Raw genomic sequence first — 27,631 nt, forward strand, 5'->3', positions numbered from 1 at the left:
AATGCTAAATAACATGTTAAACACGTCTACGCCGGCGCAGTGGGAAGTCCTGAATAATCCGTTAAATCAGTGCATGGCGCATTCTATGAGCTACTAGAGTAAATCCAATAATAACATTCTGTATTTCATAATGTAAATGATAAAATCCCAAGGCACACGTATACACCCGCTCAGGAACCACCGACACAGACACGATCAAACGGAACGGTTAACTTTGGCGCTGAACGGAAAGAAACCAGAACTCAGAGAAGCATCAGGCGTCGTGTTGTAACCTCGACTCAATAGAATACCAGCTGTGAGCACCAGTGTTGTTTTTGTCTCTAAAACTAAAATTTCTATTTTGGTTTAGTCTTTGGACTGAAACTTCATTTAGTTTTTGTAATATTTTGAGTCACCAGGAATGCTTTAGTGTTAGTCTAGTTTTAGTTGACTAAATGTCATAAGATTTTAGTCGACTAAATCTACAGTTGATTTAGTCGACTAAAATGTATTTTGTGCCGTCGTATTGATGCCGTCGTAATGACTGTGTTTACACTTACACAAATAGCCGATCTACAAGCACACAATGCGTCGCAGCGCGACGCATTGTGCATTGTGCATTACACTTGGTTGCATTGCGCAACCAAGTGTAAAATGACTTATACTGGATTTCTTGTCCACTAGTCCCTTCCTAACACTTTAGTCTAGTTTTTATCTGTTGACAAAATTGAGAGTATATTTAGTCTTAGTTTTAGTCATCATGGCTTGGTTTTCGACATTTAGTCGACTAAAACTATACTAACACTAAAGTAGCCTGGGCACCATTTCATTTATGGTATATGATCCTGTCGGGAGCGGATGATATCGTTACGTCATGTTGTAGTATTGTTTTGTAGTCGACAGGCATGGAACAACAGGCGGCAACTTCCTTTTCCCTCAAACCGATTTTTCTCAATAAAAGCTACAGGCTACGAGAGCTTTCATTGAGTGAAAAGGAAGGAACCTTCCTTTTCACTCAATAAGGTTGCCGCCTGTTGTTCCTGCCTGTCGACTACAACACAATACTACAACATGACGTAATGATATCCAGTGATGGGCAAGCTACTTGGAAAATGTAGTTAAGCTATGTAGCTTCGCTACTTGTAGCTAGCTACTGCCAAACACTGATGATATCATCCGCTCCCTTCAGGATCATACAGACTTTTGAAACAGAGACCAGGCTTTCCTCCGAGGTGGTGGAAATCCTGGTGAGGCGAGGTTAACACTAAAGCATTCCAGGTGACTAAAATATGACAAAAACTAAATGAAGTTTCAGTCCAAAGACTACGACTTTGGACAGGCAGGCAGGCCAATAGGCGGCAGGCCACCGGGAAAGGTCCGGGCCTGCTGCCATTCTGCCAGTGCCATCATGCTAATTTCACTGTACCTGTATCAGTGAGTGACAAATAAACCCTCTTCTATCTTGAATCCTTTTTCCCAGCATCATTCTTGTGAGAGCAACAAAGGGTTGTGGACTTGTCTGTTGGTTTGTATCATGTTGTTCTGTAAAAGTGGTGGTATTAGGGCTTGTTTGTTTGTGTGTGCCTCGGCGGAGCGCTTAGAGCTTCTGCTGTCTGCGCGCTGGTTGTGGTGGGCCGGTCTGGGCCAAATTCGCAAATGGGCCGACCTTTTGTCCCAGTCCAGCCCTGGCTGCAACCACCAGTAGCAACATTCTCCTAGTGGTGTGGAGAGTAACAAGGTACTCCAGTAATTTTACTTTTTACGGGAGTATTTCCATTTTACGGTACTTTTACTTCTACCACACTACATCTCAGAGGCAAATAATTATACTTTTACTGCACTATTTGAACATTTATTATTAAAAAACATACATTAACCACTTATACATGGCCAAACTATATACCAGTTTGGCCATTTTAAAACAGCCGAGCTACAAGCTCACAGTATCTTCAAAATATTTGTTATACATTTTAAAACGTATATGAAACAGGACATTCTGCACGGGAACCCATTTCGGTGTTAGCCTCATGTTATGCTTTAGCTATGGAAAAATAGCAGATCTACAAGCTCATAGCGCGCCACCGAGTGGCGCGCTACGAGCTTGTAGGTCTGCTATTTTTTTTTAAATCGAAGAACGACTGACATGTTTAGAATCTGATCTCGGGTCAGAGTGGGTTCATCAGACCAGTGTGTGTCCAGTGGAAACCACCTCGTATGAATCTGATCTCAGGTCAGAATGGGTTAACTACATTTTCATACGTGCCAATACTTTTGTACTTTTACACGGGTCAATTTTCAATTCCACACAATTGCAACAGAGTCCATCTATAGCCTACAAGTAAAAAAATGTCCCTCTTGCACACTGTTCCTTTCCCTGTGTTTTTTTAAGCATTGTTTGTGCACACACACACACACACACACACACAAGCACTGTCGCCGGGAACATATAGTCCCGTGACATGCAGCCCCCCCCTCCCTCCCTCCCGGCTGCCGAGAGTCGTGCCGATGTGGAGAGAGAGAGAGAGAGAGAGAGAGGTCCGCGGGGGTAGAACCACCGGCGCGACATCATTTGACATACCCTGCTATATCACCTGCAGGCGAAATAAGTGGCATCCGCAATGACAAGTGAAAGCCTCCGCTATACACACACCCACGAGGTGACGCACGCACACGCACACACACACACACACACACACACACACACACACACGTAAAAAAAAAAACAGTCGCGCACACTTTGACGGGTATACACACACAGGCACACACACACGTACGCATGCTGACACGAAGACATGACACAATATGAATACTTAAGCAGGAAGCTATAATACATAGTTTGGCAGCTGTGTTTTGGTTTTGACTGGCTGTCTGTGTAACGCAGGCATTGGCAGGACGAGGAGAGAGAGAGAGAGGCATTGGCAACACAGAGAGAGAGGGAGAGGGAGAGGGAGAGAGAGAGAGAGAGAGAGAGAGAGAGAGAGAGAGAGAGAGAGAGAGAGAGAGAGAGATAGAGGGGGAATAGAGGGAGAGAGAGAGTAAGAGGATTTAGAAGAAGTATAGTGCGAGGAGAAGCAGAGTATAAGTAGTAATACCACAATGCAGAAATACTTTGTTAAGGGGTCTGGATTCTAAACTTTACTTAGTATCAGCAGTGGCATCGAGATATTATTTAAAGTACCAATGTAAAAGTACATATATGTTTCAACACTTTGGAAATATAGCAGAAGTGGCTATTCGGACGGCTCTAAAAACACTCCAAATGGAACACATGCAGATCGAACCGGGGGAGCGATTACAAAATACAAACGTCTTGAAGAGGTCATTTATAACTTTGTTATACTTTCCACCGAGATGAGAGAGAGAGAGTAAGGAGAGAATAAGAGTGAAGAGAGGGAGGGAGAGAAGAGAAAAGAAGATGAGAATGGAGAAGAGGAGACAAAACTGACAGTCTTTTTTCGACCGCTCTTCGACCGAAGTGAAGCTACATTCAATCAAATCCCTCTCTGGAGACACAGACAGGACACAGATAGGCCAGAGTGACACGCACGCATGCACACAATGGCACACACACACGCACGCATGGACACAGGCAGACAGGCTGCAGGCACGCACAAATGCACACGTGCACACACAAACGTCACGCATCAAATGCAATCGTCCAAAAGTAAAAGAAAATTACTAGAAAAGTGGAGTGCAAATCTCTGCCAGCAGCAATGACCCGTAATAACATTCACACTATAGGCTGACGACAACCTGCATCTCCCTCTGTCTACGTGAGGTACGCGGATTCATCCATTTAGTATATTTGTGTCAGACTGTGGCTTCACCAGACATGGTATCTCTCCCGAGACAAGGACTGACAGGTACTATATCCCCATATGGCATAAAGGGGACGAGTCGAGTATAGGGTTTGACACATTGGTCCCTAATTTTGCCAGTGCCTTAGCCCAGGGGTTCTATCCCCAAATAGTTTTCATAATTTCTTTTTTTGCAACTGAATGGCTGGAAAATGGAAATTAAGAGTTTACATAGTACGTGGTGCATGCACAAACTTTCCTTAATGATTATATCTGGTTTTTGCAGTCAGTTTGTATTGGGGGGGGGGGGGGGGGGGGGGTCGCGAGACATGGCCAAAGCATTTTCAGGGGTCCCCTGCAGCCAAAAACGTTGAGAACCCCCTGCCTTATAGCCGCTGCCATTATGCCACTGCCCACAAATTACGGGTAGCTTGCACTTATAGCCTGGGTTCCAGCCTGGATCGCTGCGTTCTGTGAATCGCATTTGTCACTCGCTATATACTCAGTCTGGCCAGCAGGCAGCAGTCACTCGCATTACATAACTGTTGTAGATTAAATAATCTTGCAAAGATGAAGGAATGACGAAGTGAAGTGTTGAGAATTTATTCAGAAGATTCGGCAGAGTAACAAAATACAGAGAGTGAGGAACAGGCCTCCTTGCCTATTCCATCAGCCCATCCGGGCGCAAGCCTCCCCAACAAGCCTCCCCAACCCCATTCTCACAGTCCTTAGAGTCTTGTCCTAACAGAGATGCCACACTGAATGTCCATATACGGATCTGTGCTAAACATAAGGGCGACACACAAATAAGTATACCTTTTGCTGACAGCGTGGAGGAGTCAAGTCAGCTGTTGGATTGACAGCTCCATGAATTAGACTGAGCACATTGGTGAGCAAAGAGACTTAATGGAAGGAAGATAAATATACAAAATAATGCATATATCTGGCACCGTAGTTGGCATTCTAAAATCCCCATTGCATAACGTCACCCGTTACGTGGCCACGTTGTTGCTTTCTCATTCCAGACTCGAGAGTAAAACCTGCGGTAAAACGTAAACACTAATTTCAGTAGTCCACTACATGTCCACTAAGATTTAGTATAGTACAAAAAACCCTGACGGCTGTGTGGGGTGAGTTTAGTGAACGATATACGTATATACGTGGCAGGGCAACAGCAGTGCAATGCAGTAGCTGCGCATGCAGCGCGCATTGACACAAGGTCAAACTGGTGGGGGTTTTAGAACTATACTTCGTTACAAGTAAAAGTACGGAATTGAAAATGTACTTGAGTAAAGGTACAAAAGTATCGGCATCAAAATGTACTTAAAGTGCTAAAAGTAAAAGTACTCATTGTGCAGAATGTGCCATTTCACAAGTTCAAAATGTGTACAAAATCTATTGAAAATAGCCGATCCACAAGCTCACAAAGATCAGCTATTTTCAAATGGCCGAAATGTATATCGGTTGAAGTGGTTAATGTTTTCTGATCAAAATTTAAATCTCCAAAGTAACTAGTAACTAAAGTTTTCAAATAATTGTAGTGAAGTAAAAGTACACATGTTGAGATGTAGTGGAGTAGAAGTAAAAGTAGTGAAAATTGGAAATACTCAAGAAAAGTACAAATACCTCAAAATTGTACTTAAAGGACCACTTCACCACTTTTCAACCTATCTTCATATAATAGGTCCTCACTAATAATCATGAAAAAATGGCGCAATCTTTTTCTACTCAGTCTGTGTCTCATAGGAGGGCTGTGGGCAGTTCAGAAACCGTCTTCCAGTGACATCATTGATGGGGAATACAAGCTAATAGAAACTGCAGGCTTTCTAGTCCTGAAAAGTTGCAATGCGAAAATGGAAGCTATCGTTCTCACGATAATGAAAATCTAAAACAAATTGTAAAAAAAATCGTGTTTAAAAAAAAAAAATCTGCCTAATGATGATGTCACTGGAAGACGGTTTCTAAACTGCCCACAGCCTTCCTATGAGACACAGACTGAGTAGAAAAAATCGTGCCATTTTTTGATGATTATTAGTGAGGACCTATTATAATGAAGATAGGTTGAAAAGTGGTGAAGTGGTCCTTTAAGTACAGTATACTTAAGTAAATGTACTTAGTTACTTTCCACCACTGTAAAACAGATTCACGCAATGCAGCGATTCAGGCTGGAACCCAGGCTCCCTAAATGGTGTTTTGATGCAGCGCTATACCCACTAACCCGCTATCCATTATGCCGACTCCGTTCGTTACAGTTGGAGGTGTGGCCGTGGGCGTGTTCACCGTGTCGGCACACCCATGCTATTTTGGCCAGGCACGTTTTGGGAAAGGGCATAGCGGATTCTAAGGCTTCGTACACACACAAAGAACGAATGTTCTGTGCTCTGCCTGTGTTTGATGGCCGCCTCAATGCTTTTCCAATTGAAGTCACATGGTTTGGCCCCCTCCCCCATATCAAACAAAACTGTTTGGTCAAACCATGTGACTTCCATTGGAAAAGCATTAAGGCGGCCATGAAACACAGGCAGAGCACAGAACAGTTGTTCTCTATGTGTGTACGAAGCCTATAAAAGCACCCGTAAGCCGTATATAATGCTAATTAGTTTGGTTAGAGCGGTGCGACTGCAATGGACATGAGTCTGGAGTCAGCTATAGGCTGCTTCGGTGCACAACATCTCTCCTTGTTCTCCACACGTCTCTGCGATTCACATTTCCCTATAATCGGCAGAAGTGAGTGTCAATTCCTTTTGTGTCCAAATTATGTTTACAGACAATGAGGATATAAACATAATTTGGACGCGAGGAATTGACACTCACTGCTGATTATAGGAAAATTTTAATCACAGAGATGTGTGGAGAATAAGCTGCAAGCTGCCCACAAAGAGAGCACACACACACACACACACACACATGACATGTGCACATGCGTAGCGCATGCGCACATGAGTAGCGCATGCGCACATGAGTAGCGCATGCGCCACGCATGTGCGCGTGACATTAGATATTCAGCCAGAGCCAACAGTCATTGTAAAGACAACATTAGATATTCACAGCGTGGAGGCAACAGCCAGGCAAATGGGTCTCATCCTCATCCTGTGCATTTATATCGTTCTAAGATAAGCATGATTATATGTGCCCTCATCTGGTGTGTGTGCATGTGCGCATGCATGCGTGTGTGTGTGTGTGTGTGTGTGTGTGTGTGTGTGTGTGTGTGTGTGTGTGTGTATGGGAGTTGTAAGGGGCAGAGCAGGAAACTCTCTAATTGAAAGGGATCTGAGGGACATGGTAGCAGTGGGCTTGTTCCCACATGCGCGCGTGTGTGTGTGTGTGTGTGTGTGTGTGCACTCATGTGCATATGTTCTTGCGTGGGTGGGCGCATCGCTATGTAGGACTGCGGCTATGTGTGATTTGGCCCCATGTAGAGGTGTGTGTGTGTGTGTGTGTGTGTGTGTGTGTGTGTGTGTGTGTGTCATGTGTGGTGTCGTTTGTACCAGTGCACTTGGTTCATGTGTGGATGAGCAAACGAGGGGCGCTCTCTAAGGGAATTCACGTCAAATCCCTCCATATTAAATGAAGAACACACAGTCACACACACACACACACACACACCTCTAATGGGTGACAGGGGCCCAGATGAAGGATTTCTGAGATGCAGAGCGCACGCACGCACACGCACACACACACACACACACACACACACACACACACACACACACACACACACACACACACACACACACACACACACACACACACACACACACACACACACACACCAATCAGCAGCGGTTTCCTCGTTATGTCTTTTGAGACGAGAGCAGAGGATCCTGCACGGAAACAAGTTGACAGCTATCGATCGCACATTACTTCACACGGCAGCTCTACGACAAGCCCTGCACCATCACTGTCAGGTGCGTGCATGCGTGCATGCGTGGGTGCGTGTGTGTGTGTGTGTGTGCGGCAACGCAAGGCCTGCGTCGAACCACAAAGTGCCTGGATGACAAGACATTGATTTATGCGTGCTTATGCGTGCATTTGTGAGTGTCCACAATCTCATTATCAAAATGTCAAACGTATTACGGCTTCTACTTACGTAAAGGTATATAAAAGCCATAGTATAAGTTGCATCTTGCAAAACGTAACCCGGTTACAGTAGTAGTTATGGCAGGCTATACATGTATCATATTATATATGCAAAGAAATCATTTTGTGTGTCATTTTGTGTAAGAGGGAGCTTACCGATGGGGACAAGTACTGATATATGACACCATTTCCATTTAAACTATACAACTCAACATTTAAATCACAAGTTAGCACCCTATCAAAATATCAAAATAAAAACCAGGATATCAACCAGAATGTGCACAAATGTTGTGTAGTACTCTATCTGCTATTTTTGAAAACAAAACCCCACAAAATGTCTCTTCTTGGGGTCCCTCGGACAAAACCTCTGTTGTGTGTCTGTGTGTGTGTCTGTGTGTCTGTGTGTGTGTGTTCCATGGCGAAATACAGATCAACTCGGGGGGTCCTTGCCAGGACAAAGTTTGAGAACCGTGGTCCTAACGAGAACGTGCACACTGTGCCAACAACACGCGAGGCAAGGAAAGAGAACGGTCATACATGACAACATGGACGCCGGTATATATATACATCAAACAGACAGGATGCTGTGGGATGTCGAAAAGACAAAGGAGTTAGCGGTCTGCTGGGAAAACGGCAGGCTGACACAGGGGAAGCAGAGAGAGAGAGAGAGAGAGAGGGTCAATCGTACAGCAACCTGCCCGAGGCGCACACTGCCGAACATGATACCCAAGTGACCCTCGGTTCTGGTTGTTGTTTCAGCAACACTATAGTCAGCACTGTGGATTGTAAAGTATAACTATTAAGTTCATTCACCCAAGTACTGTACTTGCAGGGCAAGTGATTGTCTTTGGTTACAATAAGTGTTAAATACTGTATATTAATCCTGACTATTCTGTCTCAGATAGATGCGTGACCCTTCTACATCCCTTTACAGATAGCGAACATCATCATGGAATCAGAGTCGAGAACCAGGGTAGCATTCCAAACTTTACTGTCCTCTTCTTAATATCCAATAATGGTTAATTTGTAAAACTGAAATAAACATGACAAAGTCTTGATCAGAAAACATACTTCAACACAAAAGTATAATCAATTACAGCATAAAATAACCTGTGCATGTTGACAAAAAGCTACTGTAGTCTAGCATAATGACAAAAGCTACATTAGCTTAGCTTAGTATTTTTTACAGCATCATGAAATGTATTTTAACTCAAAACAACACATGAATTACATTATTATTTAAATGCACACTTGTACCAAATACAGAAATGCAATTGTAGAATTAAACACTGAAAACTTACAAGCAAAGGCTTTTCCAAGGCACAACAGAAGAAAAAGGGGGAGAGGAGCTCTGCCTCTGTGTCTCACAAGAACAAACTGAAAACTGCATGAGCCTACAAACTAATTAGGGATTTCAGGTGTGCTGGAATTGGAAACAATTGAGCTGAGCTAACACATCTGAAATTACTAAACACTAATTACTGGCTCTGTACAGCAACCGCCTCTAGGAGGTGCAAAAGAGTCGTTTTTAGAAGGCCACATAAAGTGTGCCATGACACTCCCCGCTTGGTATAAATCAGATACCACTATAACAAACTGAAATCACAAAAAACCTTCACACAGTGTAAAGACTACAACATATTAGTCCTTGGTTGACATCAAACAAACTGTCTCTGAAACGGGTCTGAAAAATGTCCTGATTGTCCCATTTATTGTGACCCTGAGCTAGACCTTTCTGACTCGTCCGTCGCTGCCAGCCAGTGCCTTGGTCACAAGGGCCATGGGCCATTTGTTGCGCTTGGCCTCTCCTTCAGGTTATGACGTTCCTCTTGCCATTTGCTCTGAAGCGTTGCCAGGTATTTACGCTTCCATCTGTTCCAGAAGGCGTCGTCAAGATGCTGCACCTGCCGCCATTGCTGCCTGTGTAGGTCCAATTCCTTGAAGTCGCCTGGAGGGGCACGGAGGGTGCAGACCTTTTGAGTGAGGAGCATGGTTGGTGTCAACAAGAAAGGTGAATCTGTGGCGGTTGAGATAGGAAGAGGCCTTGAATTGACAATTCCTCTGACCTCTGCCACCAGGGTGGACCACACATCTATGTGTGGGTTGATGAGGTCAAACCTCTCCTCTTCCAGCGATGGCCAAGTAGTAATGCTTAACAGAGCTGCTGGTACAGAGCGAGTGGAAAGGTCTGTAGAGTTGCGACTCAAAGAGTAATGCCACTGTGCTGTGCTTGAGATATTTCTGATAAGCTGCAAACTGTTGCTGTCATCCATGAACATCTCTCTGTGCATGATGTCCAAAAAGGGTCTATCTTCAATAGACAATCCAACTTTGTCATCGTTCACTGACTTTTCAAAGATTGCATGTCTGCTGTCGTAGATGGAGGTGTCGCATGCTAGCGAAGCGTCAGGCGGAGGTTTGATGCTGAACTTCTCCTTGACACAGATCTGGTTGGGACGTGCAGCAAGAAGAGAAGGACGTCCGTTGTCGAGTACATGGGTGCGGTAAGTACTTACAGCTGAAGACTTGTGCTCTGATTCTAGGCAGACATTTCCGACCACAACCCAACCCAGGTCGAGTCTCTGTGCGTAGGGGGTGTTGCCTGTTCCATTCCGTTGCTCCCGTACTTTGTGGACCTGGAGTATGTCGCGACCCAGGAGTAGAAGAATTGGAGCTTTAGGGTCCAGAGGAGGAATGCAATGAGCAATGGGCCTTAGGTGTGTATGCCACTGCGCTGCCTCTGGAGTTGGTATTTCTGCCCTGACATCTGGCATATTGTTGCACTCGATCAGAGTTGGCAGTTTCACCTTTGTCACTCCATCTAAGGACTCCACAATGAAACCTGTGGTTCTTCTCCCTGTGGTCTCTGATACACCTGCACAAGTGCGAAGGGTGTAAGCTGAGTTTTCTCCCTTGATGTTCAGCAGGTCGAAGAACTCGGTACTGGCAAGTGATTGGTTGCTTTGCTCATCCAGGATTACATAGAGCCTGATTGCTTTGTGTGGCTGACTCTCTGGATAAACCTTGGCAAGGCAGATCTTGGAGCATGATCTTGTATTCCTACCATCTCCACAGACCTTAGTACACTTTGAAGTGACATCTGGTTGCAGTGTTACAGCTTCTCTCTCCCCGCTATGCTCGGTTGAGGTTGTAGGGGGTGGTCCAGGATGCAAAGCTGTGACGTGAGTGTCACTTTTACATTCAAAACATTTGACAGCTGCCCTACAGTTTCTGGCCAGATGAGTGGTTGTAGCACAGCATCTGAAGCATATGCCGTTTTCCCTTAAGAACATCTTACGCTCCTCGAGAGGCTTGTTCCTAAACCCCTTGCAGTGCTTGAGAGGATGGGGCTTCTTATGAATTGGGCATTGCTTGTTGACATCCAAATCACTTGAATTGCTCTCGTCATCTGACTGCGTCTGACTCACAGTATCTGACGAGACCTCTGTCTTGTGGGCATAGACTGAGCTTTTCGCCTGACTCTTGGCTGGCTGCTCAGGTTTTGGCACACTTTGGTTTCCTGATGAAAGAGCAAAGCTTGGATCATTGCGTGCTCGGGCCTCTCTGCAGATGAAGTCACAGAAGTAAGAGAATGGCGGAAAGGTAACACGATGAACAGTTTTGTATTGGGAACCTTGACCCATCCACTTCTCTTGAAGACTGTAAGGTAACTTGTCTACGATAGGTGCAACACCACGGGGGGTGTCAAGATAGTTGAGCCCAGGTAAGTAACCTTCACATTTCGCAGACTCCATCTCCTGTAGAAGATCTCCTAGCTCCCGAAGTTTTGAGGGTTCTTTGATATTGATCTTCGGAAAGCTGTCGAGTCTGTCAAATAGAGATCTTTCAACAACCTCTGGAGCGCCATAGCAGTCTTCCAGGCGCTCCCAAGCCTTCCTTAAGCCTGTAGCAGGATCGCCTAAATGCACGGCTCGAATCCGCCTCACATGATGTGCAGACTGTTCTCCCAACCACTTTGACATCACATCTAGCTGCTCACTAGCCGAAAGGTGCAAACCTTCTGTGGCGTTCAAGAAAGATGACTTCCATGTCCAATAGCTCTCCGGACGATCATCAAACCTGAAGAGTCCTGAGTTGACAAGCTCACGTCGTGCTAAGTATCTAGCGATGTCACTCATACCAGAGTCTCCACTTGATGGCTGTGGTGAAGATTGAATAGGTGTGGGAGAGAATGGCAGCGCTTGGATGTTGCGATGACTCACTGGCGTTTGTCTCTCTGGTTTTGGCCTCTGTGATTGCTGAGTTGCACCATCGTTGCCATTGTTATCGAGCTTCCCGTATTGTGCAGCTCGAGCTGCAGAGCGATGCTGCCTTGTTGGCGTTGCAGGTGTGAGATCATGAATGATGGGCTCCAACGGTGGTCCATATGGCTCGACACCTGCAGGGGTTATTACTTCTAGCTGGGCCTGTTGTTGAACATAATTGTTAACGCGTTCAGAGACAACACGCTCAGAGACAGCTTGTACTGAATGCTTCTCTTCATATTCGCTTTTTCCTGCTTCTTCCAGCGAAGCATATTCACTTTTTGCTGCTTCCTCTAGCACTTCTGTTTCTGCAATGGCTGCAGCCACATCGCCTTCTTGTTGAAGAATTGCAATATCTGCTTCCATCCGAGCCTTTTCGATCATGAGATTCGCTTGCTTCTTAATGAATTCGGTCCTGGCCCGTGCTGCCTCAAGCTTGGCACGAGCCTTAGTGGCGGCTGTGCTAGCTGTTGAACTCCTTGCTGAAGCGGAGGCTATGGACCTTGTCTTTAATGTTTGCTCCGTTGAGCCTTCACCTGAATGCCTTTTCTCTGACATCATGTAAAGCCTATGCCGTCTTGGCGTTCGAAGTGTTAAGATGAGCGAGGATTACTTGGGTTGAAGCTTTCTTTCCTTTTGTTTTAGTGTCCGTGGGAAAGCTGCTTTTTTACTATTCTGTCTCAGATAGATGCGTGACCCTTCTACATCCCTTTACAGATAGCGAACATCATCATGGAATCAGAGTCGAGAACCAGGGTAGCATTCCAAACTTTACTGTCCTCTTCTTAATATCCAATAATGGTTAATTTGTAAAACTGAAATAAACATGACAAAGTCTTGATCAGAAAACATACTTCAACACAAAAGTATAATCAATTACAGCATAAAATAACCTGTGCATGTTGACAAAAAGCTACTGTAGTCTAGCATAATGACAAAAGCTACATTAGCTTAGCTTAGTATTTTTTACAGCATCATGAAATGTATTTTAACTCAAAACAACACATGAATTACATTATTATTTAAATGCACACTTGTACCAAATACAGAAATGCAATTGTAGAATTAAACACTGAAAACTTACAAGCAAAGGCTTTTCCAAGGCACAACAGAAGAAAAAGGGGGAGAGGAGCTCTGCCTCTGTGTCTCACAAGAACAAACTGAAAACTGCATGAGCCTACAAACTAATTAGGGATTTCAGGTGTGCTGGAATTGGAAACAATTGAGCTGAGCTAACACATCTGAAATTACTAAACACTAATTACTGGCTCTGTACAGCAACCGCCTCTAGGAGGTGCAAAAGAGTCGTTTTTAGAAGGCCACATAAAGTGTGCCATGACACTGACAGTTTTCTGAAAAATCTATGTTTCTATGTCAAAAATAGCAGACCCTACAAGCTCCTATGAGCTTGTAGATCTGCTATTTTTCAATAGCTAAAGCATAACATAATGCTAACACCAAAAGGGATTCCCGCCCCAAAATGGGTTAATTTGTGATACAGATGTGACATTCCAACTCTTTGCAATTGTCCTGATATTTTCCTGGAGGTTTTCTGAAAATGCATGTTTTCCCTGCAAGGTTTTATTCACTGATCAGCCTAATGCTAATTCTACTGCTTTGCTGCTGAACAGACGCGTTTGTTCTGTAATTTGACATGCACGATGTAGCACTGAAGTGTACTTTTACTTTCTGCCTCTTGGCCGCAGTTCCCCTCTAGTAAAAGAGACCCATGTTGGTCTCAATGTGTTTTTACTGGTTAAATAAAGGTTAAAAAATTAAATAGAATGAACTCTATTCAGGGAATCTGAATAGAATTAACAAATACCACCTTGGCAAATGGACGTACGGGTGACATAGCTGCCACTTCACCCTCCTCCGTTCATTGTTTACAGTAATAATTCATTGCATTTTTATAGCGCTTTCCCAAGTGCTCAAAGCGCTTTACAATGGTTCATTCATACATCGGGAGGTGAAGCGGCGAACAGTCGACGCCAGCGTCCTCACTCCCCACATTCACACACCAATGGTGGCGAGCTCACACCGACCGACTCATTGGCGAGCAATGTAGGGTTCAGTGTCTTGCCCAAGGACACTTCGACATGTGGACGGGAGGAGGAGCCGGGATTCGAACCGCCGACCCACGGATCATGGGACGACCTGCTATACCTCCTGAGCCACAGCCGGCCGTAAAGCTTAGCCGTGCCAAATACTGAAAAATGCCAAATGGAACCGAAGCTTTCAGTTCTTCAGAGTAAAGAACCAGCATGGTTCCATGAAATAACTTAAAGTTGTTCTTTCGTAGGTGACGGTTCTTCGTGGAACCGTATAGGCTAAAGAACCATTTCAGAGCCATTACTGTTTTCTGCATGCTCACTGTACACTATACAGTAGCTCCCTGCGTACGGTGGTGGGGTGAGGCAGACCACACACTCCATCTCCTAATGCCTTCTTTGTTTGCTACAAATTATGTACAACATTCCTCGAAAAACACAACCGCTATAGGCTCAGACAGTGACGTGGAGAGGGGGAGAGCCGGCATGTCAACTTGTCTCGTGCGCGTTTGATTTGTAACACAGCAGAGTGCGGGGGGGAAAATGTTTTCATTAGTCAATCACAGCTGAAAATGTCAGGGCTAGAGCAAGGCGTGTCAAAATCGCGGGGTATGAACTGGACATGAGTTGAATTCATTTCTGCCGCCCGTACGTACAAGCTATCTATGGGAATAAACAAATGCACTCCAGGCAAGAAAAACAACACATTTTGACGCGTGACGGGCGATCAAAGAGGGAAAGCTGCATAAGCCCTGATCAAGATGCACCGGGGACAGCTTTGTTCTTCTCGCATGGTTCATAATTATGGGTAGCTTTTGCTTCCTTTTCCCCCACAAAAGGGCATCGGAGATGCCATGATATTATCGTCACTGTGGGGCAGAAACCTTGTTATCATCACGTCAAATGTGTAGTTTTTTCTTTTTTTTTAAATAAAAGATGAATGGCCGCTATTTCGTTGTACAAAACAGTGGAGTGCAAAAGTAGCAAGAAATAGGCAATCTGCAAGGTCACAATGTGTTTCACTGTGATGCGTTGTGAGCTTTTACATCTCATACTTTCACTATTTTCTAAACATTTTGGTTAAGTGTGTCTGTGGGGTGTAAATCACTGAACCAAAGTATAGTCTTAACCAGAGCTGGTCTAAACCAGTGCACGCATCCACCTCGTTGATGACAGACTGCATGGGGGGGTCAGATCAACATGGAATGAATTCTGTACTGGCCATAATAAGGAGCATGTCTTGAGTGTATACAGGGTTCCATGAGGTCAGATAAATATATGGAATGTCAGAACAGGTCAGGTCAGGTCAGGTCAGGTCCGAGATCTAAGGGTGGTAGCGGTGGACATTCTCTTGAGTGTATACAGGGTATGATGAGGGCCGGCCGGGCCTTAATTAAAAATAAGTCGTTAGCGGGGGATAAGTTTAATTGCAGATCACATTTACTATGACATCGGATGTCATGGTGATGTCACGATGACCTGGGCACCATATATGGGGGCTTTGCCGTGTATGGCGATTTCGCACGACACGTGGGAATTGCACGATTCCAGAGTTAACTGCATGCGACCCGCAGTTAACTACATCGGAGGATAGTTTCGTTACTTCTTCTGAAAAGGTTTTCACCCGAGGGTAGACGATTGTCCAGGCATGCCTTCACAGTAATATTGTGACGGCATATTCAATTTGTCAGAATATAGTCTATTATACTACATTTTGACAAATTGAAGAATTATAGTATCAGTGTATGCCGAGAAAATGACTAGTGACTCTTGGTTCTGATGTTTGTACTAAGAAGAAAAAATGATGTGTATTCTGTCGGGGTCGTTTGTGCGTTTGTCTACCTGCCCAGGGAGAATAAGATGCAAATTAACGGCTCGCTCACACTGGTGCAATTACTTTTAATTGTGAGCCGTCCCCGTAATAATAAAACAAACGAATGAATGTGCAAATTATGTCAGAATCTTACATCATCAGAGCCCGGGGGGGATGGCGTGTGCGTAGCCAAAAACGTTGGCAGGATGCTGGCCTTAATAACAAAAGGAATTCATTTATCATTATTTTATGTCTGGAATAATAGATCTGACCGAAATTATTGCATGACTCGAGATTCAAAGGATATTTGCACACGGCCCGGGTACAAACTGTGACTCAGCCAGACTACTGTAAATGTATATGAGACAACAGACAGACTACTGTATATGAGACAACAGACAGACTACTGTACATGTATATGAGACAACAGACAGACTACTGTATATGTATATGAGACAACATACAGACTACTGTATATGAGACAACAGACAGACTACTACATGAATATGAGACAACAGACAGACTACTACATGTATATGAGACAACAGACAGACTACTACATGTATATGAGACAACAGACAGACTACTGTATATGAGACAACAGACAGACTACTGTATATGAGACAACAGACAGACTACTACATGTATATGAGACAACAGACAGACTACTGTATATGAGACAACAGACAGACTACTGTACATGTATATGAGACAACAGACAGACTACTGTATATGAGACAACAGACAGACTACTGTACATGTATATGAGACAACATACAGACTACTGTATATGAGACAACAGACAGACTACTGTACATGTATATGAGACAACAGACAGACTACTGTATATGAGACAACAGACAGACTACTGTATATGAGACAACAGACAGACTACTGTATATGAGACAACAGACAGACTACTGTATATGAGACAACAGACAGACTACTGTACATGTATATGAGACAACAGACAGACTACTGTATATGAGACAACAGACAGACTACTGTACATGTATATGAGACAACAGACAGACTACTGTACATGTATATGAGACAACAGACAGACTACTGTATATGAGACAACAGACAGACTACATGTATATGTATATGAGACAACAGACAGACTACTGTACATGTATATGAGACAACAGACAGACTACTGTATATGAGACAACAGACAGACTACTGTATATGTATATGAGACAACAGACAGACTACTGTACATGTATATGAGACAACAGACAGACTACTGTATATGAGACAACAGACAGACTACTGTACATGTATATGAGACAACAGACAGACTACTGTACATGTATATGAGACAACAGACAGACTACTGTATATGAGACAACAGACAGACTACTGTATATGAGACAACAGACAGACTACTGTATATGAGACAACAGACAGACTACTGTATATGAGACAACAGACAGACTACTGTATATGAGACAACAGACAGACTACTGTACATGTATATGAGACAACAGACAGACTACTGTACATGTATATGAGACAACAGACAGACTACTGTATATGAGACAACAGACAGACTACTGTACATGTATATGAGACAACAGACAGACTACTGTACATGTATATGAGACAACAGACAGACTACTGTATATGAGACAACAGACAGACTACATGTATATGTATATGAGACAACAGACAGACTACTGTACATGTATATGAGACAACAGACAGACTACTGTATATGAGACAACAGACAGACTACTGTATATGAGACAACAGACAGACTACTGTACATGTATATGAGACAACAGACAGACTACTGTACATGTATATGAGACAACAGACAGACTACATGTATATGAGACAACAGACAGACTACTGTATATGAGACAACAGACAGACTACTGTATGTACATGTATATGAGACAACAGACAGACTACTGTATATGAGACAACAGACAGACTACTGTACGTACATGTATATGAGACAACAGACAGACTACTGTACGTACATGAATATGAGACAACAGACAGACTACTGTATATGAGACAACAGACAGACTACTGTACATGTATATGAGACAACAGACAGACTACTGTATATGAGACAACAGACAGACTACTGTATATGAGACAACAGACAGACTACTGTATATGTATATGAGACAACAGACAGACTACTGTATATGAGACAACAGACAGACTACTGTATATGAGACAACAGACAGACTACTGTATATGTATATGAGACAACAGACAGACTACTGTACATGTATATGAGACAACAGACAGACTACTGTATATGTATATGAGACAACATACAGACTACTGTATATGAGACAACAGACAGACTACTGTATATGAGACAACAGACAGACTACTGTATATGAGACAACAGACAGACTACTGTACATGTATATGAGACAACAGACAGACTACTGTATATGAGACAACAGACAGACTACTGTACATGTATATGAGACAACAGACAGACTACTGTATATGTATATGAGACAACAGACAGACTACTGTATATGAGACAACAGACAGACTACTGTATATGAGACAACAGACAGACTACTGTATATGAGACAACAGACAGACTACTGTATATGAGACAACAGACAGACTACTGTACATGTATATGAGACAACAGACAGACTACTGTATATGAGACAACAGACAGACTACTGTACATGTATATGAGACAACAGACAGACTACTGTATATGTATATGAGACAACAGACAGACTACTGTATATGAGACAACAGACAGACTACTGTATATGAGACAACAGACAGACTACTGTACATGTATATGAGACAACAGACAGACTACTGTACATGTATATGAGACAACAGACAGACTACTGTATATGTATATGAGACAACAGACAGACTACTGTATATGAGACAACAGACAGACTACTGTATATGAGACAACAGACAGACTACTGTATATGAGACAACAGACAGACTACTGTATATGAGACAACAGACAGACTACTGTATATGAATATGAGACAACAGACAGACTACTGTATATGAGACAACAGACAGACTACTGTACATGTATATGAGACAACAGACAGACTACTGTATATGTATATGAGACAACAGACAGACTACTGTATATGAGACAACAGACAGACTACTGTATATGAGACAACAGACAGACTACTGTATATGAGACAACAGACAGACTACTGTATATGAGACAACAGACAGACTACTGTATATGAATATGAGACAACAGACAGACTACTGTATATGAGACAACAGACAGACTACTGTACATGTATATGAGACAACAGACAGACTACTACATGAATATGAGACAACAGACAGACTACTGTACATGTATATGAGACAACAGACAGACTACTGTACATGAATATGAGACAACAGACAGACTACTGTATATGAGACAACAGACAGACTACTGTATATGAGACAACAGACAGACTACTGTACATGTATATGAGACAACAGACAGACTACTGTACATGTATATGAGACAACAGACAGACTACTGTATATGAGACAACAGACAGACTACTGTACATGTATATGAGACAACAGACAGACTACTGTACATGTATATGAGACAACAGACAGACTACTGTATATGAGACAACAGACAGACTACTGTACATGTATATGAGACAACAGACAGACTACTGTACATGTATATGAGACAACAGACAGACTACTGTATATGAGACAACAGACAGACTACTGTATATGAGACAACAGACAGACTACTGTATATGTATATGAGACAACAGACAGACTACTGTACATGTATATGAGACAACAGACAGACTACTGTACATGTATATGAGACAACAGACAGACTACTACATGTATATGAGACAACAGACAGACTACTGACTGTACATGTATATGAGACAACAGACAGACTACTGTACATGTATATGAGACAACAGACAGACTACTGTATATGAGACAACAGACAGACTACTGTATATGAGACAACAGACAGACTACTGTACATGTATATGAGACAACAGACAGACTACTGTATATGAGACAACAGACAGACTACTGTACATGTATATGAGACAACAGACAGACTACTGTACATGTATATGAGACAACAGACAGACTACTGTACATGTATATGAGACAACAGACAGACTACTGTACATGTATATGAGACAACAGACAGACTACTGTACATGTATATGAGACAACAGACAGACTACTGTACATGTATATGAGACAACAGACAGACTACTGTACATGTATATGAGACAACAGACAGACTACTGTACGTACATTAAGGTTGGGCGATATGCCAATTTTTTTCAATCGCCAATCGTCTGACCAAAAATCGGCGATTGACGATGTATTCGTGTCATACAAGTAAAGTGAGAACAGCTCACTGCAGGTCGCAAAAAAGCCAGATCTACAAGCTCTCAAGGCGCCGCGTCCTGCCTGTTTTTGCCGCTCCGTTCGCTAGGCATTGAGAACTTGTAGATCAGTCTGTTTCTGCTGCGCAGCCAGGGTAACTTGCTCCCTTGCCTCCCCGCACCGGTCCATCGGAGGCTTGGAGCGGAGCAGCGGAGCCGGGCTGCGGCCGGGCTGTTCCACAGGCTCTCAAGGCATCGCGTCCTGCCTGTTTGCAGTGCCGTTCGCTACGCGTTGAGAGCTTGTAGATCTGTCTATTTTTGCAGCGCTGGTGTCGGGGTTTGTTCACGTTGTCAATAAAAAAATAACTTGGATTACAGGCGGAGATGAAGTTCAGTGTGTTGAATCAGTAGCTACACGCTAAGCTAACGCTAAGCTATAAGCCTATACTAACACTAGCAGCCTGTTTTTTATTTTTTCCGCCCCGACTTCACGGGTGGAGCATTGGGATTGTGATGAGACACGAGACAGCAGTGTGCATTCTGTTGTGACTGTATATTATTAAACTGCATGGGTCTGGACTCCGGAGCTAAAACAACATGTAGGCTACAGCCTCCCTCGGCTCCCAGCCTTTACTCTGGCAGGAGGCTGCCGTAAGTGCCGTTCCCCGATGCTTCTGACTGCTGAGTGCGGGGACTGTGGGAGCATACCGTTATAACGGGAGGCGAGGATTTCCACCCGGCCGCTTGCTGGCCCAAATTGATTCACATTCACTTTACAGGTTAATTGGGCTAAATCGTCCTGAAAAATCGCCTAATAAAAATATTCGGCGATTGGATTCGTATATTCGCGATTGACGATGTATTCGTATCGTCACCTGTCACGATCTGTGACATGTGTTGGTTTTCATGTTTTCCAGTTATGGTTTGTGTTTTACTTTTCTGTTGTGTTCCTCTGATTTATATATTACTTATATGAAGTATTGTGTTCTTGTTTTCCTAGTTCCTGTTTGAGTTTTGCTTTACCTTTGTGTGCTTTTATTTTGTAGAATTGTTCATAATGTTTCCTGTCTGTCTTGTTACTGTTTGCCTCCCTTGTCAACCTGTGCTGTGATTAGCCTAGTGTTTCCACCTTGTCCTGTTTGTTCCCCAGCCTATCACAGTGTTGTTCACCTGTGCCCTTGTGTATTTATACCCCCCCTGATCCCAGTGTTTCCTTGCTAGTTCATTGTGGTATGTTGCGTGTGTCTTGTCTTGACACCTTTTGTGCTTCCAGTGTTTTTGTTTGTATTCTATAGTTCTTTTGAGTTATTAAACCTTTTGAAATGACCTGCTCTGCCTCTGCCTCCTCCTGCATTTGGGTCCTACAAACTCTCCTGACTTGAACCGTGACAGAATGAACTAGCCATTTTGGACCCAGCGGAGAGAGGTTGTTTTTCCTGTTTTTTTAAGTATGCTAGTCTGGAGCCAGCCAAGTAGACCAACTGCCATGGCAGACAATCCATGGTCTGCTACTGTCCAGGCCATGCCCCGGTCTATCAGACCTGGGTTTGTGGCCCTCCAGTCTGCCTGCCCGTATCCTGCATTCCTCCAACTGGCCTATGGTGAGACCGATTCAACACAACCTTCTTTTGTGGTGTCTCACTTGGCCTCATTCGGAGTGAACCAGCGGTCCTCCAGGAGGGGGCGTGATCCTCGTGGCTCCCGACGCCACCATCACTCCCCACTGTCCAGAATCCAGTGTGTCTCACTGCCCAGCGCTGCCGACGCCTTAACTGATGCCTTGTCGGCCGTTCCTGCCAACATCACACCTGGACCCTGGTTGGCCGTGCTGCCCAACGCCCTGCCTGAATCATCACCTGACGTTCTGTCTGAATTCTCGTCTGCCGACGTTCTGTTTGAATTCTCGTCACCTGATGTCCCGTTTGAGTTCTCATCCCCTGACGTTCCGTCTGAATTCTCGCCTGCGGTCCCTGCAGTCGTTCTGTTTGAATTCTCGTCAGCTAATGTCCTGCCTGGTGTCTTGTTGGCCATCCCCGCCAACATCCCACCTGTCCTGTCTCATGCCTCGGCGGCTGTTCCCGCTGACTCCATACCTGTCCTGCCGGAGACTTCTGTGGCTGCACCAGCTGATGACCTGCCGGAGGCCTCGCCAGCTGACTACGTCGATGACCAGCGTGTGCCCTCTGGACCCTCGTCAGCCGACGACTTGCCAGAGCCCTCGCCAGCCGTCAACTTAGACAACCTGCCTGTGCCCTCAGCGCCATCATCAGCTGTCATCACTGATGTCCCGCCTGTCATCCCTGAGTCCTTGTCGGCTGTCCCCGCTGACATCCCACCTGAGATCATGCCCACTGCCCCCGCCAACGTCCACCTAAGCCCCCAGCGGCTGTCCTTGCCACCGACTCATGTAAACTCTTGCCAGCCTTCCCCGTTGACGTTCTGTTTGAATCCCCGTTGGCTGTATCCGCCTTGGTTTTTTTTGTTTTTGTTTTTTTTGTAGCCCCTGGGCCCTCCTTCCAGACCCCTGCCACCCACCCTGCTTAAGTTCTGGACAATGTTGAGGAATGTCTGGAAGCCATTCCTTAAGAGGGAGGTACTGTCACGATCTGTGACATGTGTTGGTTTTCATGTTTTCCAGTTATGGTTTGTGTTTTACTTTTCTGTTGTGTTCCTCTGATTTATATATTACTTATATGAAGTATTGTGTTCTTGTTTTCCTAGTTCCTGTTTGAGTTTTGCTTTACCTTTGTGTGCTTTTATTTTGTAGAATTGTTCATAATGTTTCCTGTCTGTCTTGTTACTGTTTGCCTCCCTTGTCAACCTGTGCTGTGATTAGCCTAGTGTTTCCACCTTGTCCTGTTTGTTCCCCAGCCTATCACAGTGTTGTTCACCTGTGCCCTTGTGTATTTATACCCCCCCTGATCCCAGTGTTTCCTTGCTAGTTCATTGTGGTATGTTGCGTGTGTCTTGTCTTGACACCTTTTGTGCTTCCAGTGTTTTTGTTTGTATTCTATAGTTCTTTTGAGTTATTAAACCTTTTGAAATGACCTGCTCTGCCTCTGCCTCCTCCTGCATTTGGGTCCTACAAACTCTCCTGACTTGAACCGTGACAGTCACCCAACCCTAACGTACATGTATATGAGACAACAGACAGACTACTGTACATGTATATGAGACAACAGACAGACTACTGTATGTACATGTATATGAGACAACAGACAGACTACTGTACGTACATGTATATGAGACAACAGACAGACTACTGTACATGTATATGAGACAACAGACAGACTACTGTACATGAATATGAGACAACAGACAGACTACTGTATGTACATGTATATGAGACAACAGACAGACTACTGTATATGTATATGAGACAACAGACAGACTACTGTACATGTATATGAGACAACAGACAGACTACTGTATATGAGACAACAGACAGACTACTGTATGTACATGTATATGAGACAACAGACAGACTACTGTACGTACATGTATATGAGACAACAGACAGACTACTGTATATGAGACAACAGACAGACTACTGTATATGAGACAACAGACAGACTACTGTATGTACATGTATATGAGACAACAGACAGACTACTGTATGTACATGTATATGAGACAACAGACAGACTACTGTATGTACATGTATATGAGACAACAGACAGACTACTGTACGTACATGTATATGAGACAACAGACAGTGGGAGGAATTAATTGTCATAATGACTAAATTGGGGGGAAAAAGTGTACAAATAATTTGCTACAAAGCTTTTGGAGAAAAGACAAAAAGACAAAAAGACAATGGCCATCCGTTGCTTAGTGGCTATAGAGAGAGTCCCGATTCAAACCTCACCTCACCGCATTCTGTTTAGTGGGTATAGAGAGAGTCCCGATTCAAACCTCACCTCACCACATTCTGTGTCTCCCCATGAACAACTAGAACTGCTCCCTGGGCCGCTGTAGTAATGGCAGCCACTGTTTGTATACAGCAAATATATCCCAAGAACAAATAAAGGGGACACAGTCCCCTGTTGTTATCATTACTACTCGTAACAATGTCTTGTACTGTTCCGGTAGTCACAGTCCATTGTCATAGTACGTCGAGGCCAGTCTATGGCGTCAGTACTATATGCTGTCGTGTCATATAATATGAGCATAAATGGACACAGACAGACAGAGATACAGTATAGAGATCTCAGAGTGACCGTCAGGACAGACAGACTCCGAGACAGGCAGATAGATGCAGTGATTTAAGGATTTTCAGTCCTGGTCAACCGCCGGTCAACACGACTTCACACATGGCGAGTGGGAAGTCTTCACACATGGCGAGTGCGCACACGCACACATACACACGCACATGCACACGCACACACACAGCTCTAGATTAAGAGTAAATTATGTCACGTCCTTACATCCTCCCAGCCTCGTCCAGGGGTCCACGAGATGACGTCCAGGTAGGGGTTGGCCAGGTATCCGTCACCGTTGAAGGAGTAGTCTCGACCGCCCAGCGTGATGTTGTTGAAATACCTGAGAGGAGACAACAGAACAGAGACAATGGTGTTTTTCAGTGTAGGGACGAATGAAACGACACGAAAGCAACTATTAGTACAATTGATGCCTCGTTCATATACCGATATATGTCTTTATTATTCGTGGCAAAAGGTCAAGCACATTGTGTCAATGGGAGGGGGAAGTGCTACACTTCCTAACCATCTGTCCATTGTACCAAGACATCAGAGACACATACTTCCCACAGATTACAACCACACACACAGAGATTTTGAAAACATGACCAATGACAAAAAAACTCCCATATCTGCTGGGCGAAGTACAACAATGTGCAAACACAGCAGCAAGATTTGTGAGTTGATGCGATAGGAGAAGGATATAAAATGGAACACAACCACCCTGAAGACTAATCATTGTGTATATCCCTGCACTATACCTGCATCGAGTGATCTTGGTACATAGAAGTTGATCTATTGAGGATTCTGACTTTCAAATGTACATCATTTTTGCTTTGATTGTATTGCTGTATATTGTTGTATATTGTTCTTTCTGCTTTGGCAATGTAAACGTATGTTTTCTCATGACAATAAAGCCCTTTGAATTGAATTGAAGTGGGGGAATACAAGGTCAGGCTACTTTTTTTTCTTTTTCTTTTTTACATTTTTGAAAAAATCTTGAAAGGGTTTGAAATAAGTATTTTAAATAATTTTGAGTTTGTGTCAACAAACATCTTCACTTCTGGGGGTCCCTGCAGGCATCCATTTGGGGGTCCTTCCTTGGCACAACAAAGACGTTTGAGAACCACTCGCATGCATAGACTCATATCAGTCCCCTTACACTGGCAAATTAAACGTTGCATCATGTGATATTCGTTCTAGCGAGCGTGATGATGCGGTGGCAACGAATAGATACTGTGTGAGTGAATCCTGGATCCAGCAGAGCAGGAAGGATGCTGGGAGGACAACAGGTTCAGAGAGAGCCCCATGCAGGAGGAAGAGGCATTAAGCTGCTCATTACTGCATGTTGAACGCAGCATCAAATAAATATTGTAGAATAGTAAACAAATACATTTAAGACCCGTGGCAGTCAGGAGCCCCTCGTCTGTTAAAACAGATGCGTAGATGAATCATCGATGTCGGAGCAGAAAACCTGTATCCTACTGTATCCTCCATGCAACTTGTAATGTTTTCTTGCAGTGGGTTGAGTGTATCCGTGGGCTTTGTTCTGTAAATACTGAACCCATGGAAAGTATACATGCAGCAGCTTGTGACTAAATACAAAATAAATCAGATAATTGTGCATCTGCTATATCTCATTATGTTATACTTTAGCTATTGAAAAATAGCAGATCTACAAGCTATTTTTGCTGCTATAAACTTGCAGGTCTGCTATTTTTTTTTTTATCGTGAAAATGTAGTGCAAATCTTTGGATATATATGCTTTCAGAGCGAATGTTTTTTTTTTTTAAACATACTTTTTAAACTAAAATCTTTGCTTCTGAGGGGTTCCTGGAATAACATATTTTCAGATGGGGGTCGGCGGCCAATTACATATAATCTTGGGGGTCCTTGACATGAAAATGTTTGAGAACCAATTACATAAAAACAAAAAAAAAAGTCAAAATGGGTTAATCACACAAATCTCTTCCAGGGCAACGGGGGGGGGGGGGGGTCTCTGGCTCAAAACATTTTCATATGGGGGACCACGGCCAAATGACATAATCAATGTGGGGGTCTCCTTTGGCACGGAAAAGTTTGAGAACGAAAAGTAACGCTGGGTTTTGGACATACGAGGTCTCTCCACCCGCGACAGTGATGGAATGATCAGAGACACGGCGCTCTATATTGTCAGGATGTTTGAAGTGACACAGTTTCCACTGCCTCTCTCGCCTCGTCTCGTCTTCCTGCCAACCCCATGCGACCCGTCTGATAAACACACAGCGCGCTTCTAATTGTCTCCCGGTGTCACTCTGAAAGCTTTAACAAATAAAATATAAAGAAAATACCTCCGAGAGCCGCGCATCAGTGGTGCAAAGTAACTAAGTAACATTTTACTCAAGTACTTATACTTGAGTGCAAGTACTCCACCATATCTCTGAGGCAAATATTCTACTTTTACTTAATTACAATAAGATAACTTTTACTTACTATACTAGTTACTTTGTAGACTTTGATTAGGCTATACAAAACATAGGCCTATAGCTATATTAACCACTTCAGCCATTTAGGTAAATAGAGAATTCCTTGACTTGTAACGGGATGCACACCAAAACGGACTGGCATGCGGAAACAACGGCTGCTCCCGTGCTTGCGGTTATGGTTAACCCATTTAAGGCCTGACGTCGAAAAAATGTCTTTAAAATGTATTTCTTTCTGAAAAACCTCATGTTTCTATATCCGTGGTGCTCAATATATTTCATGTCAAGGACCCCAAAAATTATGTGTAATGTGCCTCCGGCCCCCCATCTGAAAATATTTTTTCTTTGCCCCCGAGGCAAAGAAGAAAAAAAAATCTAAATTTGTGCCACATTTTCACTTGTTTTCAAAAATAGCAGACCTACAAGCTCATAGCTTGCCCATGAGCTTGTAGATCTGCTATCTTTCAATAGCTAAATTATAACAATCTTTAGAACACCAATACTATGTCTAAACTAAAACCTGTACCCTACAGTATTTCTACATTGCAGTATTGATACTTTTACTTAAGTAAAAACAACGCGAGCTATACTTTTCCCACCAGTGCTCGCCGCCATCGTTATAATAAACGG

The 27,631-nt window shown here is 43.6% G+C and overlaps 1 protein-coding gene across 1 annotated transcript in view; it reads right to left on the reverse strand.

Annotated features, from left to right (window-relative positions):
• grin2db (glutamate receptor, ionotropic, N-methyl D-aspartate 2D, b) overlaps positions 1 to 27,631 on the reverse strand; it is a gene marked incomplete at both ends in the record, with an annotated part of 178,756 nt that overhangs the window by 122,433 nt on the left and 28,692 nt on the right. Inside the window, 1 exon segment of the mRNA XM_083760374.1 lies at positions 24,768 to 24,882. Within this exon segment, the coding sequence (XP_083616500.1) occupies positions 24,768 to 24,882 (115 nt within the window).

The sequence above is a fragment of the Protomyctophum parallelum genome (genome assembly GCF_964188405.1).
Source record: "Protomyctophum parallelum genome assembly, chromosome: 3".
NCBI lineage: Eukaryota > Metazoa > Chordata > Actinopteri > Myctophiformes > Myctophidae > Protomyctophum > Protomyctophum parallelum.